The sequence below is a fragment of the Acomys russatus genome, chromosome X (assembly GCF_903995435.1).
Source record: "Acomys russatus chromosome X, mAcoRus1.1, whole genome shotgun sequence".
Lineage (NCBI taxonomy): Eukaryota > Metazoa > Chordata > Mammalia > Rodentia > Muridae > Acomys > Acomys russatus.
Window position 1 is genome coordinate 89,998,539 of NC_067169.1, and position 18,564 is coordinate 90,017,102.

Below are 18,564 nucleotides of genomic sequence, written 5' to 3' on the forward strand. Positions count from 1 at the left end.
ATGCAAACCATCAACAACATTTCCAGGTTCTATTGTCCCAGATGTTATTTCATTGGTACATTATGTTGGTATTTACAAAGCCTTTCAAATTCAACAACACAAAACAAAACAGCTTAATTTTTTAAAAACTACAATGCTTTAAAAAAAATGTAAACAGTTCATTTTTACATTATTGTAAAAAAGAAGACTCACTCCTTAATGTGGCTTATTTTTAAGTGAGCAAAGCCTGGTGCTCATGGATAAAGAAAAGAATTCTTTACATAGAAACATTGTGCTCCAGTGTGGCAAAGGAAAAAAATTATATATATATATATATATATATATATATACACACACACACACATACAAAGTAAAGAATAGGTCGACAATTTAGATCACAAAAAAAATCTTGTCCCCCAAATTGAGAAATTTATAAAAAACCATTTATATATGGTTATTGACCTATTGAAAACCTATATAACATTTTCAAAACAATAATTCAGTCAAAAGATACCACATTTCTTAAAAATGAAATTTTGTGCAAAAAAATTTTAGAGCTAGAAACAAGACTATCACTCAGTAGGAGGCCAAAAGAGCCACCAAAATAATTTAACTTCATTAGATTTAGTGCATGTAACCAAAAGGCACGCACCTGTGATTAATATATTAATATCTTTTCATGCAGAAATCTGTGCATGTTTATAATTATATAACAAAACATAAACATAACAAAACATAAACTCTATGCTTGGCAATGTTAATCTAGCCACATTCTTTTCTAGTCTATCAGTCTAGAGGTTCCTAGATCACTAACACTGCCTCTCAAAAAATATATATTATATTTGAACAACTTTCAATAAAAGTTAAAAAAGGATGTTAGCCTGAAATACTATAATACTTTTCTCATTTCAGATACATATAGAAATTTATCGATATGTTTATTTTAAATATAATCTCAAATTAAGATACAGTTTTCCTTTTGTTAATAAACACTTTGATTGCTCCAGTGAAGTCAGCAGAGAGAAGAACTTCTGTGTTATCTGTCTTCACTATGCCTGAAAAGAACAGGAAAAAGCATATTATTAGTTGATTTTGAAGGACTAGGAAGCCTGTTGCCATAATTACTATGTGCTCATGACCTGTTTCTACATTTGTGGCGAAGATCTTCTCCCAACTGTCTGGTTTTGTTTTTTTGGTTTTTGTTTGTTTCTCTAAAATTCTTCCTCCTCCTCCTTTTTTTTCTGGTTTTGTTTTTTGTTTCTCTAAAATTCTTCCTCTTCTTCCTTCTTCCTCCTCCTTCTCCTCTTCCTCTTCCTTCTTCTTTTTTCCTTTTTGGTTTTTTGAGATAGGGTTTCTCTTGTAGTCCTAGCTGCCCTGGACTCCCTGTGTAGACCAGGCTGGCCTGGAACTCACAGTGATCCACCTACCTCTGCCTCTGGAGTGCTGGGATTAAAGGCATGTGCCACCAAGTCCAGCTTCTTTAGAATTCTTACATCTTATGGTACCTTTCTTCCTGCCTACGGAACACTTCCACTTAACTTCCTCTTAGAAGCTCTTTTCCTGTCTTGGGGATGTTACAGTTCCTTGGACCCTGAATGTTTAAGTTACTCTAGGTAGTTTAGGCCTCTACGTTATACTTCTCAATCTCAGGATTAAAATGTTGGTAGAATATTACCAGTTGGGAGAGTCTGTTGCTAAGGTGACTGATAAGGCTGGCTTTACACAGACACACTGAAACTGCCTTGAAATGAGTACATAGATCTGCTCTGTGAATGTTGATAGTACTCTGTCTTTATGGTCCATATTAAAGATCTATGTAGCTACATCGAATGGCCAAACACATTTTCATTTTCCAGCTTTGTAGAAGCATTTGACAAATTATGGAATTGAATGAACTTGATTACATATAGACTAAAAACAGTAGATAGAAGAAGCACTGACTACTTAGGGATAGCGGAATTTAAATTTCCATTGAAAAGTTGGGTACAAGATGAGTAGGATACAATGTTTTCTCTCTAGGTTTGTTAATAGCATCTTGTGAGCCTTTGAACATTCCTTATAATCCTTTTGGCATATCTTAAAGGCAAGCAGTGCACAAGTAGTAAGGATTTAGAGACACGAGAAAAGCAGAAGAAGATGGAAATTCTTTATGAAGACTCAATCCTGGTGCCTGACACGGTGGCTGAATCTCAGCACCAAGCAGGTGGGGCAAGAGTTTGAGGGGGGCAGCCTACCACATGGTGAGCTCCAGAATGAGACTACTACATTGCATTGCCTTTAATTATGATTACATGGTATAAGCCAGATCACTTCAACCTGGGACAGGAGTAATACAGGAAAGTCCAAACTGCCAATGTCAGGCATAAAGAAAGGGCCATTGTTTTCATTTTATGGTCCCACACCCTGGGTTACCAGTTTAATCTTAGATATACCTAATTACAATTTTGATACAAAATTTGGAAACAAACTGTGCTTCTCTAAAAAGGATCCAGAGAGTTTATGGGACCTTGTTCATGTGGTAGAGTTTTGAGAAAGCTTTTTTAAAATATACAATACATTGTCTCCAAGTAGGTGTTTAGTAAAAGCTTAACAATTATGATTTGGGTTGAAATAAGTGCTAGGCTAGAATTTATCCTTGTTTCTAAGAGTATTCTTCAGACATAATAGCACATTAAGTGGAATGGATAATATAAATGACATTACTGGGACAGTTAATTGAAAGTGCTTAAGAACTTTTCAGCAATTCAAGTACTTTAAGAAGCAACTACAAGAGCTGGGGGTGGGGGGTGGGTATGATAGAGAGAAGGGGCATACAAAAGGCTTCCTTTCCTATCCAATGTTCTTGGCCCAGTAAACTAGAGTAGCAGGTACATATGGGGGCTGATAGCAGCAGCTACTGTCTCTCTGTCGGGCCAAGGAGTGCCAGTTGTGAGCTGGTCTTTGGCCCAGGGGAGGAGAAACTGTGCTAAACTACCTGACTAAGTATGGAGTGCTGGAGGGAGCAGTGTACTCGGGAGGGGCCAGATCTGGTGTACTTCCCATCTTCTGGGGCACTTTACTCTAGGGTTGTTATCTATTCCAATAGGCTCTAGCCAATTGCAATTGGAAATTCCAGAATGGCCAAGTGACTTCTCTGGGTCATTCAGAGAAGAGTGAGTAGGGGTTGACTTCAGGTCTCCTGTCCAGAAAAAGAGAAAGAAATAAAAAAGCCAGATGCAGTGGGTAGAGCATGCCTATAATCCCAGCACTTAGGGAGGCAGAGGCAGAGGCAGAGGCAGAGGCAGAGGCAAGAGGCAGAGGCAAGAGGCAGAGGTGGGCAGATCTTTGTGAGTTTGAGGCCAACATGGTCTACAAAGCAAGTCCAGGACAGTGAAGGCTACAGAGAAACCTTGTCTTGAAAATTAACTAAATAAATAAAAATTGAAGGAAAAAAAAAAGTAGTACCCCCTGAAGCAAAGCATGGTGGTGTGCACTTTCAATCCCAACACTTAGGCAAGCAAGTCTCTGATGTGTGAGGCCAGCCAAGTCCAAGACAGTCAGAGCTAAATACAAAATTCTTTTCTCAAAAAACAAAACAAAACAACAGAGCCATCTTTACATCCTATTTATTGCTGTGATTTCATGGCTCTCTAAAAAGTCTGCACTAGGTACAGAAATATTTAAGAAAGTATTTATGAGTGAAATTCCTAACACAAGCTCATTTTCCCTAACAACTGGTCCACTAGTGCATGTTCTGAACCACAATCTTAAGGACTAGTACAGAACATTTTTTATATAATTGCATGGTACATTCACTCTTACTTTTGACAGTTTCTTTTCACTTTGGGTTCTGGCATTTCAAATACCTGAAATTAATTTCAGCATAGGCACAAGGAAGCACAGGCAGGCAGATCTCTGTGACTCAAGACCAGCCTCGTTTACAAAGCAAGTTCTAGGCTAGCCAGGGCTACCCACTAAGACCCTGTCTCAAAACAAACAAGCAAGCAAATAACTGAAATTAGTATTCATTCTCAAAGCACATACTACAGATCACACAAAACTGCAGGTATGTAACAGCTACCTGATTCAAGAAGAAAAGCATTTGTAGAAAGCAAAAGCACCTTGCTTTCATTTGGCAATCAGTTCAGCCAGCAAATGATTATTGAGTGCTGCCTCAGAGCAGTCAAGCCCTGCACTAGGCACTGACACTACATTGAATAAGCTAAGGTCTTTGCTACTTCTGTCTGGAAGAAGTTGAATTAAGTTGGTTTTGCAGAATCTTATTTTCATTTAAATTTTTATTATGTCACTTATCCATGGGGCACATGTGATGGCATGGGGTGCATGTGATGGCATGTGTGCATTAGGACAGAGCAGTCTTTCCTTCTACCATGTGGATCCTGGGGATCGAACACAGTGTCAGGCTTGGCAGCAGGGGCCTTTACTGGCTAAGAAATCTTGCTGGCCCCCATTTTGATTTCTCTTCAGAGAATGCTGCCTGCAAAACTGATCCAATTTCCCGACATTCCTAGATGAATTTAAAGATGTAAAACTTGCAAGAAACATGTTACTAGAATGTTCAGAAATGATTATCTAACAATTGCTATGTTATACATATGAAATGTTCTTTACATGCATGAAAATGTTCCCATAGGTGGGTAGAAAAAAAACCAGACCAAATAAAACATAGGCACCTACCAGTAGATGTGCTATCCAGAACTTCAGCATCTTCACTTTTATCAGTCCCCTCTAATTTTTCAGATTGCATATCCAAGGATAGCATCAAACTTGGGTTTGGAGCAAAGATGGCTGATGTAACAACTGCATTATGTGCTGGGAAAAGATTTATTTTAGGATAACTGAGAAATTATATACTAAGCATCAAGGCAAAAATGAGAACATGAAAAAGATCCTTTAGAGCATGTAAGACTAATTTAAAGCCCAGAAATATTTTCTAAAAATTGTCTCATATAGGTTCTACGCTTCCATAACTTTTCAAATTTTAGGCCAGGAGCAGTTCTTCCTTGGTATAGAGAAATGAAATAGTCAGCTATGAAACACAACTCATTATAAGTGCTAACATTCCAGTATATATCTGAGGATCAAGCTCTGCCTTGCTCTAAGTTTCTACATGCCTTGCTCTGGGTGGCTCCATATACCTAGCAGCATTTGGCTCCATTTTGAATAGAAGTGCAGAGGCAGGATGACTTTACATCTTATTTTTACACATAGACACTATCACCATACAGCATGAATTACAAGTGCAGACTAAGACCTGATTATTAAAACTACAAAAGCAGCACCTATAAACCTATCAAAGTAGACTGGAAGCATATGACTACAAGGGCTTATTAAAACTCTATCAGAAAGACAGGGCCTCAGAATTTTGTGAACACAGAAAAAGGTAGATACTTTCATCTGAACCCTAAAAAAGATAGACCCTATCATTTTAATGACAATGATTACCCAGTAAACTGCTATATGAGCACCTGGTCTATGTAAAAAAACAGAGAACACACAATTGCCCCCTAAGCTTCAGCTCATCTTAGTGCACTCTGCTTGAAGTGTTCCACTTGAATTGTCTGCCTGCCACCTGTACTTTCATGGTTTGGCTGTGGGTTTGCTCTGCTGAGCCTCCAGAAGGTCTTCCATTGTGTTCCTTAATGCCTTATGTAACTGTCTCAGTCACTCTCTTTGCATCTATCTGCCTCTGCCCTATTAAGGCCTCTTTAACTATTTTGTAGCCACTCTATAAGCTACTAATTACTCTGTCATGTGCAATGTGTGATTTGAAACATACTATTAGGAGTTAAGTTTGGAACAAAAGGGCCAGTGAGATAGCCCAGTTGATAAAGGTTCTTGTTACAGAAGCCTAGCAACCTGAATTTGATCCTTGTAACCCATATGTAAAGGTGGAAGGAGAGCTCCAACTCTACAAAGTTGTCCTCTCTGGCCTCCACACTTGTACAGTATCATGTGTGGAACTGTACCTCCCACACTACCCCCACACAAGGAATACTTTAAAAAATTAGGATAAAAGAACCTTTGTTAGCCAATGGCCATTTATCAAAGGACACTGGGACTTCTTGGGAAATTGCAGCCAACAAATCTGTTGTAACTTATGAGTTTATTGTTACTGTATAAATTCTGACATAGTGGAAAAACATAAAATATGTCCATCTATGTTTCTGGCATAGTGAGGTCATAACAAATCTCTACTCCTTTATAATAAGGCACATATATATGTAAGCTGCATTTGCTTACCTTTAATACCTTCCCAGAAGTCATTACGATCTCTCCTGACTGAAGTAAACTTGCTTAGGTCATGGTAAGTACTCCAGATATAAACATATTTATCTTCTGAACCGCTAACGAGGTAAGTAAAGTCATGGCTATATTTGAGCAGGACAGGTCAAAAAATAAACAGAAAAAAATCAAGGTTTCCTTCTATCAGTGCTTCCTAATTGAAGATATCTATAACAACCGTTGAGCGAGACTGTTGAGAACTAGAGCCATCTTCTTACTCTGAAGAGCCTGAATGTGGTTTGATGCAGAGCCAAGCTTTTTCGATGCTCTTTGCTCATTGCTACTCATTGGTTCCAGCACTGTGGTAATGACTAGACTATTTCTGGGGAGAACCAGGCTAATCTTTTCTGACATGGGGGGAGTGTCAGCTACTGCTCACATTTTTGAACATTAATTATTAGTGTTGGGGACCCAACCCAGGGCCTGTCATCAGGCTAACGAATAGTCTACTAGCATTAGTATTTCCATCAAAGCCCTGGTAACTGGGATGTTTGTCAATCCGTTCCAGGAGAACTAGTCACTTAAAGGGTAATGAAGTAGACTACTTCACCAGTTGAATGGCTGGGGAATTATGGGTAATTCAAGAAGAAAAGAACGAATTTTTGAGAAGAGTTGAAAGGAGGATCAGAAAGAAGAAAAGCTAGGCAACCAATCCTATTTCAGGAGAGCTTACAGATCCCACATTGAGCGTTCAAATAATACAAGTGAAGGTATAATGACAAGGTACTTTGCATTAAGGGTGATAAAATGCTTTCTTAGCTCCTTCATCAAAAGGGATCAAGGCAGTATGTGTGTAGTGGTGGTAGGGGGGTGGGATGTCTCTTAAAAGCTTACATAAAAGTTCAAAAGCAAACACTCTGGAGCTAAGAAACTTCTCTTACAATTATAATTTTAGGTCAATTATTTATGCTCTGGATTTCCATTTCTTTAGTTGCAAAATAGGGATAATTTTCTTATCTACCATCCAGGCAGACAAAGTAAGCAATGTATGATGATGATACTGTGTGATATCAGTTTATAAAAATGTACAGATTTAAAAACCTCAAACAATGGAAAATGAGGAGTGAAGGAATGCCATACTTTTAGGAGTTTCTCAATGCCAATTTACCTGAAACTTGCTTTGATCTGGCTGCTGCTATTGACATAACCCTTATACTTCATGGACAGTGATAGGTCTCTGAGATCATATAGTCTGATTCTGGAGTCATTTGAGGTTACCAGTATCTAAAAGTAAACCAAAAGAAAGGTTAAAATGTCATCTTTTAAAAATATATCATCTTTTAATCTAAATGAGACCATAACACCAAAAGGGTGTTACATACAAAGCAAGTAAACAGCAAAACTACCAACAGCAATATTTCCCTATGTTCTTGCTGAGGTATTAAAACCAACTTTCAAGAATCCATACATAGCTTGGAGAGAGATGGTTTTCAATACTATATAGTACCTTATTTTCTCCAGGTAAAGGTTCAATGCCAGTAATTTTTCTTCCAACCTTGTTGCGCCCTCTAGTAGATCGTACATGTATTTGTGTATGGTATTTCAAATGCTAAAACAAAATAATACATTAAAAATAACAGAATTAGAAGATGCCTCAAAGATCATTTGTTCTAAGTCTCAGATACTACCATTTTCCCACTATTTTACAGATAAAGCAGTTGAAGGCCAGAAGATCTAAATGACTTGTCTAAAACCACAAGGGTCTTACCTCTGTATCATAGAAAATACATCTACCATCATATGTCCCAATTACTGCATATTTGCCATTCTGACAAAAATTGGCAGCTGTGATCAACTTTGTCTGACCATCTACTTCATTCCATAAAGCCACTTTTTTGTCAGGTATGTTCCATAGGCGGAGCTTTCCATCCAATGATCCACTGAGAAAATACCTGTCATCCTAAAAGGGTGGCAAAAGAGAATGTTTTTATTTTCACATTAGGGAAAGCTCAGCTAATTAACACATTAAGTGATTAGAAATAATGTTCCAAAAATCTTATTCAAAAGGTATCTGTTGCTGTTATTTTCTTTTTATTGTGATGGCTGGGCACTAGGCCTCAAGTCAGGGCCTCATGAATGAAAGCAAGTGTTCTAACAGTGAGCTACATTTATACATAGCCACAAAGTATTAGTCTTCAAGATAGCAATGTTTTGTGTATTCAAAATGACAATTAAACATGTCAGCTTTCATGTTGGAAAAATAAAATTTGAATCACTTCATCATATCTTCTAACTGCTATTCCAAGGTATGGATGTTAATATAAATGTTTGAGTAATCATCACATGAAATAATGTCTATATTCAATTAAGTTTAAGAATTTCTGGAGTGGCCAGGCAGGCTGGTACATGCCTTTAACCCTAGCACTCAGGGAAGCAGAGGCAGGTTGTATCTCTGTGAGGTTGATGTCAGCATGGTCTACGAAGCAAGTATAGGACAGCCAAAGCTATATAGAAAAAAGAAGAAAGAAAGAAATAAAGAGAGAGGGAAGGAGGGAAGGAAGGAGGGAAGGAAGGAGGGAGAGAAGGAAGGAAGGAAGGAAGGAAGGAAAGTAACTCTGGAGTAATAAACTTAAACAGGATTCTCAGTTAACCAATATTTTGAATCTCCGAAAGGGAGATAAAGTGAGTAGCAGCTTTTTAATTCACTTCACCCTAGCCTTTTCTCTGGGCATGCTTTTATTTCTGGGTCATGTGTAGCACTGGGACACAAGGCGAATACCAGTTACAACTTATGGAACCTGCTTTTTAGGAACCTGATACTGAGTTGTAGACCAAGAGTTCTATATCTAGAAAAACTGGCCCCATTCTAGGTATACCGCAATGTCAGTGGACATTTTGGATTGGCATAGTCTGGTGTTGGGAGAGATGTTACCATGTAAATAGAGGTCAGAAGTGCTACTAATCACCCTACAATATACAGACTATAACAAAGAATGTCAATAGAGTCAAGGATTAATGTTGCAGGATATTTGATCTCATTGTGAACCCCGAGATTGTGAACTATAAAAAGCCATTTCTAATTGTGGTATGGCTCAGTCTTCAATCCTAGAGCTTTCTGTTTACTGTAAACAAGAACTTGTGGTGTGGTTTAGCCCTAGCACACATCTTTAATCCAAGAGCTTTCTCTAAACAGGATTAAACAAAGTCATCCATAGGTCAAGAGGTAGAGCAAACAACCAGATTGACAGGAAGTACACACAGGTAAAAACCATAGAGAGTGAGAGGAAGTCCAGAGGTTGGATAGAGAGATGGATAGGAAGTAGAAAGGAGGGACTTTAAGTTTTAAGGGTATTTAAGATAGCTTGGAGACAGAAGAAGGGTTTTTTGCTTTTTTCTTCTTCTGGGACCTGAGCTGAGCAGGAAGGTAGCTGGGTGCATTCTCTGCCTTGCTGAGCTAGCAAGTTTTCACCCCAGTGTTTGGCTCCTAAGTCTTTATTGGTAAAATCGAATGACTTGGATTTAGTATTTTAAAAACAACAGTTGAGGAGCTGGGGAGATGGCTCAGCAGTTAAGGGTGCTGGCTGCTCTTCCAGAGGTCCTGAGTTCAGTTCCCAGCAACCACATGGTGGCTCATAACCATCTATAATGTGATCTGGTGCCTTCTTCTAGTGTGCAGGCGTACATGTAATCAGAGTACTGTATACACAGTAAATAAATAAATGTGTAAAAAAAAATCCCAACAGTTGAAAAATCCTGTCAACTAAATTAGTTCTACCACTGAGCTGAGCTACATTTTGATAATGTAATGATTATACTGGTGAAGTGTGAAGACCTGACTTTGGATCTCTAGCACCCACATATATGGTACGGGCACACATTTGTAACTTCAGTGCTGGAGGTCAGAGACAGGCAGATCCCTAGAGCTTCTTGGCCAACCAGTCTAGCTGGTTGGTGAGCTTCAGGTTCAGTGTGAATCTGTCTCAAAAAAATAAGGTGAGAGGGTACACATACACATTATAGCCACCATTCCCCATAAACACAAGAATTATATATTAATAATCAGGACATTTTATTCATATAAGACATGTATTATTAGTTACTGCTGAAGCCTGCCATAAATGATCTGTACATGGTGGATATTCTTTTTTCAAAAAAGATTTATTTTATTTATTGCATATGAGTGCTTTATCTGCAGAAGAGGGTATCAGATTACATTATAGATGGTTGTGAGCCACATGGTGGATATTCTTGAGGCTATGGTTTAGTAAACTGTACTTAGCATCTGCCAGAGAAGTTGAATGACTGAAAAATATTTTATGTTAGACTTCAATTTTTAAATTTTGTTTAAATATTGGCTTGTGTCTTGAATTTTCTATTTTGTTTATAACCTTGTTACTTTCTTTCCAGTTAACATTATAGTAGAATCACATTATCTAAGAAAATGCTGACATGGCTCTATTCTTCCCCAGCCCGTCCAAACCTCTTCATATCAGTAGAGGGTTTTGAACTATAGTTTCTGGGTTTTCAAAGAAAATTATAAAAAATAATTGACTGAACAGAGACCTCAATAATAAATAGTACATAGAAAACTATTCCATCCTAGTATTTCCTTTCTGTGCTGCTATCTTTATAGGTGGAGAGACTTTGCTCAGTTACTGCTAGGTATACATTTCTTTCATTTATTTATTTATTTATTTATGTTTTGTTTTTTGAGACAGGGTTTCTCTGTGTATCCTTGGCTGTCCTGGACTCACTTTATAGACCAGGCTGGCCTCGAGCTCACAGTGATCCGCCTGCCTCTGCCTCCTGAGTGCTGGGATTAAAGGTGTGTGCCACCACCACTCAGCTTTCATCCTTTATTTTTAAGGGAAGAACATTATTTATAAAGCATTCTACTAGCTTGATGGTCAAAACTAATTTCAAGAGTTCTTAAATCTTTTAAGGGCTTAGAATTATTACTGCCTATGCTATAGGCTTGCCTAGGGAGAGCAATTACATTGGGAAAAAGTTAGTCATCTCTCTTAATTTGAAGGAAAAGATGAAGAAATGGTAAAATGACTAAATGTTGCATTAAAAAGTTAATGGGTATTAAATAAGAGTTGAACAACCTGATTGGGAGGGAAAGTCAATTTAGACCCAGTTCAAGTCCTTCACTTTTAAAAATCTGGCAGTAATGGTGGCATCAATGATCAATTTTCCTTGTGCTTACATTTGCAGAAAAACAAAACTAATTCAGATTTAAACATTTATGGCTCTATACCATAAAGGCATATGGCATTTATAATTCCATATCAGTTTTTCCCCTTTGGTTGAAATAAAATTAAATACTGTTTGCTTGTTTTCTTTTTTTCAAGACCGAGTTTCGTTATGTAGCCCACATTACCCTGAAACTTCCAATGTAGCTCAGGCAGGCCTCATGATCATAATAATCCTGCCTCAACCTCTTGATTACTGGAATTCCAGGCAAGTACCATCACATCTGGTGAAGTACTTGGATTCTAGTTGGGGTGGGGATTTTAAAGGAGCTACATTCCCAGCCCCTTTCCCCCCTTTTTTTGAGACAGGGTCTCTTTAGGTAACCCTGGCTGTACTAAAACTAAGTAAATAGATTAGGCTGGCTTCAAACTCAGAGATCCACATGTCTTAGCCTCCAGAGTGCAGGAATTAAATTCTTGTGCAACCACGCTGTTTTCCACTTTTATAGCAAAATAGAACATTAATTTAAGTTGTTCTTAATTATGTGGCTAGTAATGTTTGTTTTTATCCTGTAGTCTCAACTGTTTTCCACAGAAATCAAGTTCCTTCATCTCCCTTTTAACATGATAAAAAATGTATAAATAGTTACTTACTCTTGGATGAAAGGCGATGGCAGTGACAAAGTCTATATGTTGAAAACAGCAAAGGCATTCTCTTCTAGAAATGTGCCATAACCTGACTGTTTTATCCATAGAAGAAGAGAGCAGGAAGTAGTTCTACGGAAAAAAATGGTATCAGTTACTTTATTACTGTATATATGAAAACACTATTTACCCAACAAAATCAAACTAGGATTATAGTTTTATTTCCCAGTTTTTAGTTTTATATACTATGTTATTGCTATACACAGCGTCATAAAGAACACAACCAATTCAATTCACTTGAAAAATTTATTATTGTCTCAAATTATCTAGTGTAGTTCACTGATTTTAAGATGTTTTTAGAATTACTTGTTACATTACTACAAATCTTACAATGTATGAGAGGAAGTATGTCAGGTGCTAGCAGAGGATTAAGGAGTGCCTTAGCTGTTATGACCTGCACATATTTAAACTTAACTATGAATACATGATATCTATTAATTAGATTATTTCAGTTTAGTTATTTTTCACACCAAGAACACTGGTGAATTCTAACTTACATGGATCCTAATTGTCATTTAAAATGTCTTCAAAAAGATTACTCTGTAATGCAGCATAGAAATAAAAAGTTATTGTGCTCCTGTCATACTCTAGGCAAGAAAATGTCAAATTTCTCAGAATACATCACAGAACGTTCTGAGCTGGAAGAGGTAGAGTAACTGATGTTAGGCATTGTATTTGCCCAATTTCCCTGAAACCAAACATGTACCCATCAAAAGCTTCTGGTTGGTCAAGTCCCAATAGCTTCTAAAACTCATCTATTTAAAGGGGAGAACTACGTATTACACTGAATGTTGAAACTCAAAAGGACTCTAGTATTTTTTGACATGTCTAAAGATGACAAACAAGTCAAGGATGTAATAACATTTATGGAGTACATATAATTTACTAAAAGCTTTGTTCTTAGCACTATACAGCAACTCTGTGAAGGAGGCATATTATCATCTTTTTTGACAAATGAAAATAGTGAGGCACAGAAAATTTAAATAACTTGCCTAAGATTACACAGTCTGCCAGTGGTCGAGTTCAAGAGTAAGTGGTCTAACTCCAGGTAGGCTCTAACCATGTTTTGTAGAGTGCAGAAAATATCAAGATGCTTTGTCATTTGCCCAAAGTAATAAGAACCCTTAATCGTTATCCTGTGGTAGCTCATAGCTATAATCTTTGGGATATGGAGGCAGGAGAATCAGAGGAGTTCAAAGTCATCCTTAGCTACATAGTAAGCTCGAAGCCATCCTGGCTACAAGAGACCCTGTTTTCAAAAACAATAAAAAATAACCAAAAAGACTAATTGAAAAAATATTGATTTGGCTATATAAGTGTAGTGAGCTACTCTACAAAACACATTTAAAGTATCTATTTTAAAATAGACATTACACTTTATTATTAAAATACAGAGTTTAGATCCACATGTGGTGTTTCATGATTTTAATTTCATCATTTGTGGATGCCAAGGCTTGCTCCACAGTTGGTGGAACTGTTTGGGAAGGACTAGGAGGTATGGTCTTGTTGGAGAAGGTGTGTTTTGAGGAGTGGGTTTCAGGTTTCAAAAGCCCAAGCCATTCTTGCCTGCTGCCATGCTCATCATGGACTCATTCTCTGAAACTGTAAGTTAGCCACCAATTATTTTATATCTATTATATATTTTATTTATATAATAAATGAAATCATTTATTATATTCCTTGGTTATAGTGTCTCTCCATATCACTAGGAAAGCAATTAAGACAGTGACAGGTCTTTCCCAGAAAAAAGCACCCCAATTTGTTATTCAATATCAAAATGGTCAGCCCTGAAAACATAACGTACAAGTAACATTGTATTAAGCTGATTGTATTTGTATATTTAGGAATACACACATGCACGTACACACACATTAATGTAGATAACTTCCACAAATGTTTTGAAAGTGTTGTATTCTCTTGTTTTCTGTATTTATCTTTTTATGACTAGTATCCATACTATCAAGAATCAGGAAGTCAAAGCTTACAAACTACCACCATTCTTTTTTTTTTAATCAATTTATTCTTGTTACATCTCAATGGTTATCCCATCCCTTGTGTCCTCCCATTCTTCCCTCTCTCCCCTTTTCCCCTTATTCCCCTCCCCTATGACTGTTCTTGAGGGGGATTACCTCCCCCTGTATATGCTCATAGGGTATCAAGTCTCTTCTCAGTAACCTGCTGTCCTTCCTCTGAGTGCCACCAGGCCTCCCCCTCCAGGGGACATGGTCAAATGTGAGGCACCAGAGTACATGTGAAAGTCATACCGCACTCTCCACTCAACTGTGGAGAATGTCCTGTCCATTGGCTAGATCTGGGTAGGGGTTTAAAGTTTACCGCCTGTATTGTCCTTGGCTGGACTACCACCATTCTTAAGGCAAATATGTAGACTGATACTAAATACATTTTTGTGACCTACAAAAGAATTTGTGAAGAATTCAGGAAAGGAGGAATTTATGAATTCTTAAATCTTTGCAATGTACCAATCATTTTTGTGTTTTGTATGCTAGCTTCTGTAGGGTGATGAGGTATTCTGACATCAGGATTGGCTAGAGAGTAATGCTCCGAAGACATGGAGTGTGAATTATACTCTCCACTGCATAGCTACACACTTCTCAGTATGTTCCTTAACTCATATGAATCTTTTTCAAATCCTTGATAAACATCAATAACTTCACCTGTTTTGATTGAATACAAATAGAGAATACTTCAATTTGGTGTCCTCAGTGCCTAAAATCCTCTACTTGGCACATTAATAGATCATTTTTTATTTCTTTATTTTTAATTGTGTGTGTGTCTGTATATGCACACACGTGTACAGGTGCACTTGAACATTAACTGTAGTAGTCTGCAGAGGACAGAAGTATCCTTTTAGTGCTGGAGTTATGGACAGTTTTAAACTTCCCCATGCAGATGTTGGGAACCAATCCCATTCATAGATGTTAACTGAACATTTACTATGTGCCAAGTAGTTTCATTAAAAAAGATTTTATGTGTATGAGTATTTTGCTGGTATGAATGTATGAGTACTGCATGCCTAACTGGTGTTCATGGAGGCAAGAAGAGACTGTTAGATCTCCTGGCACAGGAGAAGCAGATGGTTGTGAGCCATCATGTGGGTGCTGGGAATGAAACCCAGGTCCTGTGCAAAATCAGCAAGTGCTCTTAGCTGCTGAGCTATTTCTCTAGCTCTATGTAAGTGCTTTGTATTTATTCAGTTAATTGTTCCCTATAATTCTACAAAGATGCTACTTTTATTATGCCTATTTTGCAAGTGAGGCATGGTAAAGTTAAAAAAAAGCTGTCAAAAAGTCCACAACTATAAGGGGCAAAGCAGCTAGAATATGAGTCCTAGAGCCTGACTCCAGAGTTATGCTCTTAACTAGGTGGTTAAGTGAACAACAGGTATTTTTTTAAAGATTTGTTTATTATGTGTACAGTGTTCTGCCTGCATGTATACATGTATACTTGCAGGTCAGAAGAGGACATCAGATCACATTATAGATGGTTGTGAGCCACCATGTGGTTGCTGGGAATTGAACTCAGGATCTCTGGAAGAGCATTCAATGCTCTTAACCTCTGAGCCATCTCTCCAGCCCCCAACAGATATGTTTTGAGTGAACATGAAATACAATATACCAAGCAAACAAATGTTTATATGTTCTCAGTTTATCATTTGATTTTAATTAAAATATAATTACATCAATTTCCCCTTTTCCTTTTTTCTCTCTAAACCTTCCCATGTTCTTTTCCTTCAACACTCTCATGCTCTGTCTTACTCCCTCTTGAACTGATGTCTCTTTTTCTTTGACTATTTTCTTACACACACACACACACACACACACACACACACACACACACACCTGCTGAGTCTGTTTAGTTTTGCACCAAAATGCAATTAGGTAAGAGGAGTATGTTCTAGTATTCCATAGTACAGGATACCGTCTGTAAGCTACAAGTATTTATTATAGATTTTCTAAAGAACTAGAAAAGAGGAGTCTATAGGCATCAAATACAAAATGATATATCTTTAAGGAAGTAGATGCCAATTTTCTGATTTTTATCATTATTTATACTTCATTAATATAATTATAATGTGTCAACTAAAATATAAAAAAGTCAGACATAAAACTATTTATACGTAAAAAGGATCTGGGACGTTGAGACAACTCACAGGGCAAAGGTGCTTGCTATTAAGCCTTGATGACCTGAGGACAATCACTGGGACACACATGGTAGGAGAGAACTGAATCTCACTTGTTCTCTGGCCCCCATATGCATACCTTGGCACATGTGTACACACATATACACACAGAAATAAGTGAATAGATGTAATTAAAAAATTTTAAGACTAAAAATTTAGTTTTCCCCCCAAAACACTGGCTCTGTTCCTGTTTGTGTTCGTGTGTGCACATGTACATGTATGCACATGCATGTGGAGGTCAGTGGGTTACCTTAGGTGTTGTTCCTGAGGTAGTACTTATTGTATGAGACTGAGTCTTTTACTAGCTTAGAACTTTCCAGGCAGGCTAGGCTGGCTTGTCAGAGAGTCCATGGGTCTACCTGTCTCTTCTCTTGCTAGCAAGTAAGCAGATCTCAAGTGCCGTTTGATTTAACTTACAATTGATATCTCTGTGCTACATAAGGTTTTTTATGACATAATTAAAATATATGGGTACCGCTTGTATCCCAGATATTATTTTCTCAAGTTGTTTAAAGATTTTCTTTCTGTGTGTGTGTGTGTGTTTTTTTTCCCCAAGACAGGTTTCTCTGTGTAGCCTTGGCTGTTGATCTTAATTTTTAAAAATACTGTTGAGGTATTCAGTGGCAAAATTATCCCTTTACTTCTAATATAATATTGCTTTTTGGGAAAAACTTCACAAAATGAATTGTTAAGGAAAAATGAGAAATTGCATGAAGGTAGCAACTTAGCCTTAAAGCAGGTTTAAAGATTGACCAGACTTGATCTTTGTAGCTGAAGTCAAATTCATTTTTGTTAAGGATCATTTCTCTCCGAAAATCTCTGCATATAAAAAGCAAATGGCAAATAATACGCAGATAGATCTAAATTGTTAAGCAGTATTAACATTTACTTGAACCTCCTCTTTTTTAGAACTTAGATTAGCTTGTAAATAACTTTTACAACGTAGATAGCCGACACTTGCTACTGTGATAATAATCATACAAGTAAGACATTTTACAATATTAAGGTCAAAGTCATACACATTAATATGTAATTCAAATAATAATTTCTTACCTTAGACCAGGAAAGATCAAGGAGATCAGCAGTATGCCCTTTATATTTGCAAAATGGCCGCTGCCGAAACGGTGCATTTTTGTCATCTGGGTCTTCGTCAGTTCCACTACATACCTAGTTAGACATAAAATAAACTTTAAAACTGAGATGTAATGCTATTAAAACAAGAACATCAGACTTTTCACACCCACTTGTTCTCTCATCAATTTGTATGATGCTCAACTGAAATCTCAAGCCACCCAAAACAGACTCCCCTGTTGATGCTGATTTATTACTTACCACCTTTCTTTCTCTCCAGGAATTAATAAATTAGAATCATTCCTGGGGCAATAGACCCTACTATCATATTCTTCCCTCTCTTTAAGCAGCCCCTTCATTTGACTTTTTCTTATCATCTGTTTCTTCAGGAGAAGTGGAACCAGCTCAAGGGGGTGAGTCATGACTGGGCTAAACTAATTTAAGATTAACTCCCTCCATTTCCCAAGGATGGCTAGTTTAGCCACAGGGTGTATTCAACAGAGCCCACTTACGAGACTTTCCCCTTTTCTTGTCTTTGAACATCTCAATGTGACACTGTATCTGCCTTCTTAGGACCAGAAGGTAGGGAAAGGCCCAAGACAAAAGAGTAAAAAGCAGAAAGCTGATGGAACTCTGGTGAAATTGCTGTGCTAATTAGTTCTGAGGAGCCTTACCTCTTGATTCACTTCCTCATTATTTAAGCCATTTATAATTAGGTTTCTTATGGTTTGCAGAGGTGTGTAGAAAATAATGCCATACATGCATGCCAAAATTAGTTATTGCATGCTTTGTATATTTATCATCTGAATGAATCCTAGCAACTCTTTGAAATAGGTATTAACACCATGAATATGAAGACATTAAGAAAAAAATCCCTACAGGCCCAAGAGGTTAAAGTACCATATTAGAAAGTCACACAGCCACCTGTAAACAAGAGATTCAAGACAGAATATGTTATCTAACTAGAAACTCCAGATTTATTTCTCATCTGCTTTAAAGCATGTAGCATGAGAAAAAATATGGAGTTCCTGCTAAGCCTGTATGCTTAGGGAAGAGTGGCTGGATGAGGATAAAGACAAAAATTCATGGAATTATAAAAAAGATATGAGTGTGGAAAAGTACTTTTGAGACTACCTCATGACGGATCTCAAAATTGAGCTCAAAATTCTAGGTGGTAGAAGGCCATGG

At 37.3% G+C, this 18,564-nt stretch overlaps 1 protein-coding gene across 2 annotated transcripts in view; it reads right to left on the minus strand.

Annotated features, from left to right (window-relative positions):
• Positions 1 to 319: 319 nt before the first annotated feature.
• Wdr44 (WD repeat domain 44) overlaps positions 320 to 18,564 on the minus strand; it is a 99,237-nt gene continuing 80,992 nt past the window's right edge. For both annotated transcript variants that reach the window (XM_051142385.1, XM_051142384.1), the window contains exons 14-21: positions 17,359 to 17,472; positions 12,054 to 12,176; positions 7,973 to 8,164; positions 7,712 to 7,813; positions 7,373 to 7,488; positions 6,223 to 6,350; positions 4,657 to 4,791; positions 320 to 1,034 (exon numbers count right to left, since the gene is read on the minus strand). In XM_051142385.1, the coding sequence (XP_050998342.1) occupies positions 940 to 1,034; positions 4,657 to 4,791; positions 6,223 to 6,350; positions 7,373 to 7,488; positions 7,712 to 7,813; positions 7,973 to 8,164; positions 12,054 to 12,176; positions 17,359 to 17,472 (1,005 nt within the window). In that variant the 3' untranslated portion in view covers positions 320 to 939. The remainder of the gene's footprint in view (positions 1,035 to 4,656; positions 4,792 to 6,222; positions 6,351 to 7,372; positions 7,489 to 7,711; positions 7,814 to 7,972; positions 8,165 to 12,053; positions 12,177 to 17,358; positions 17,473 to 18,564) is intronic.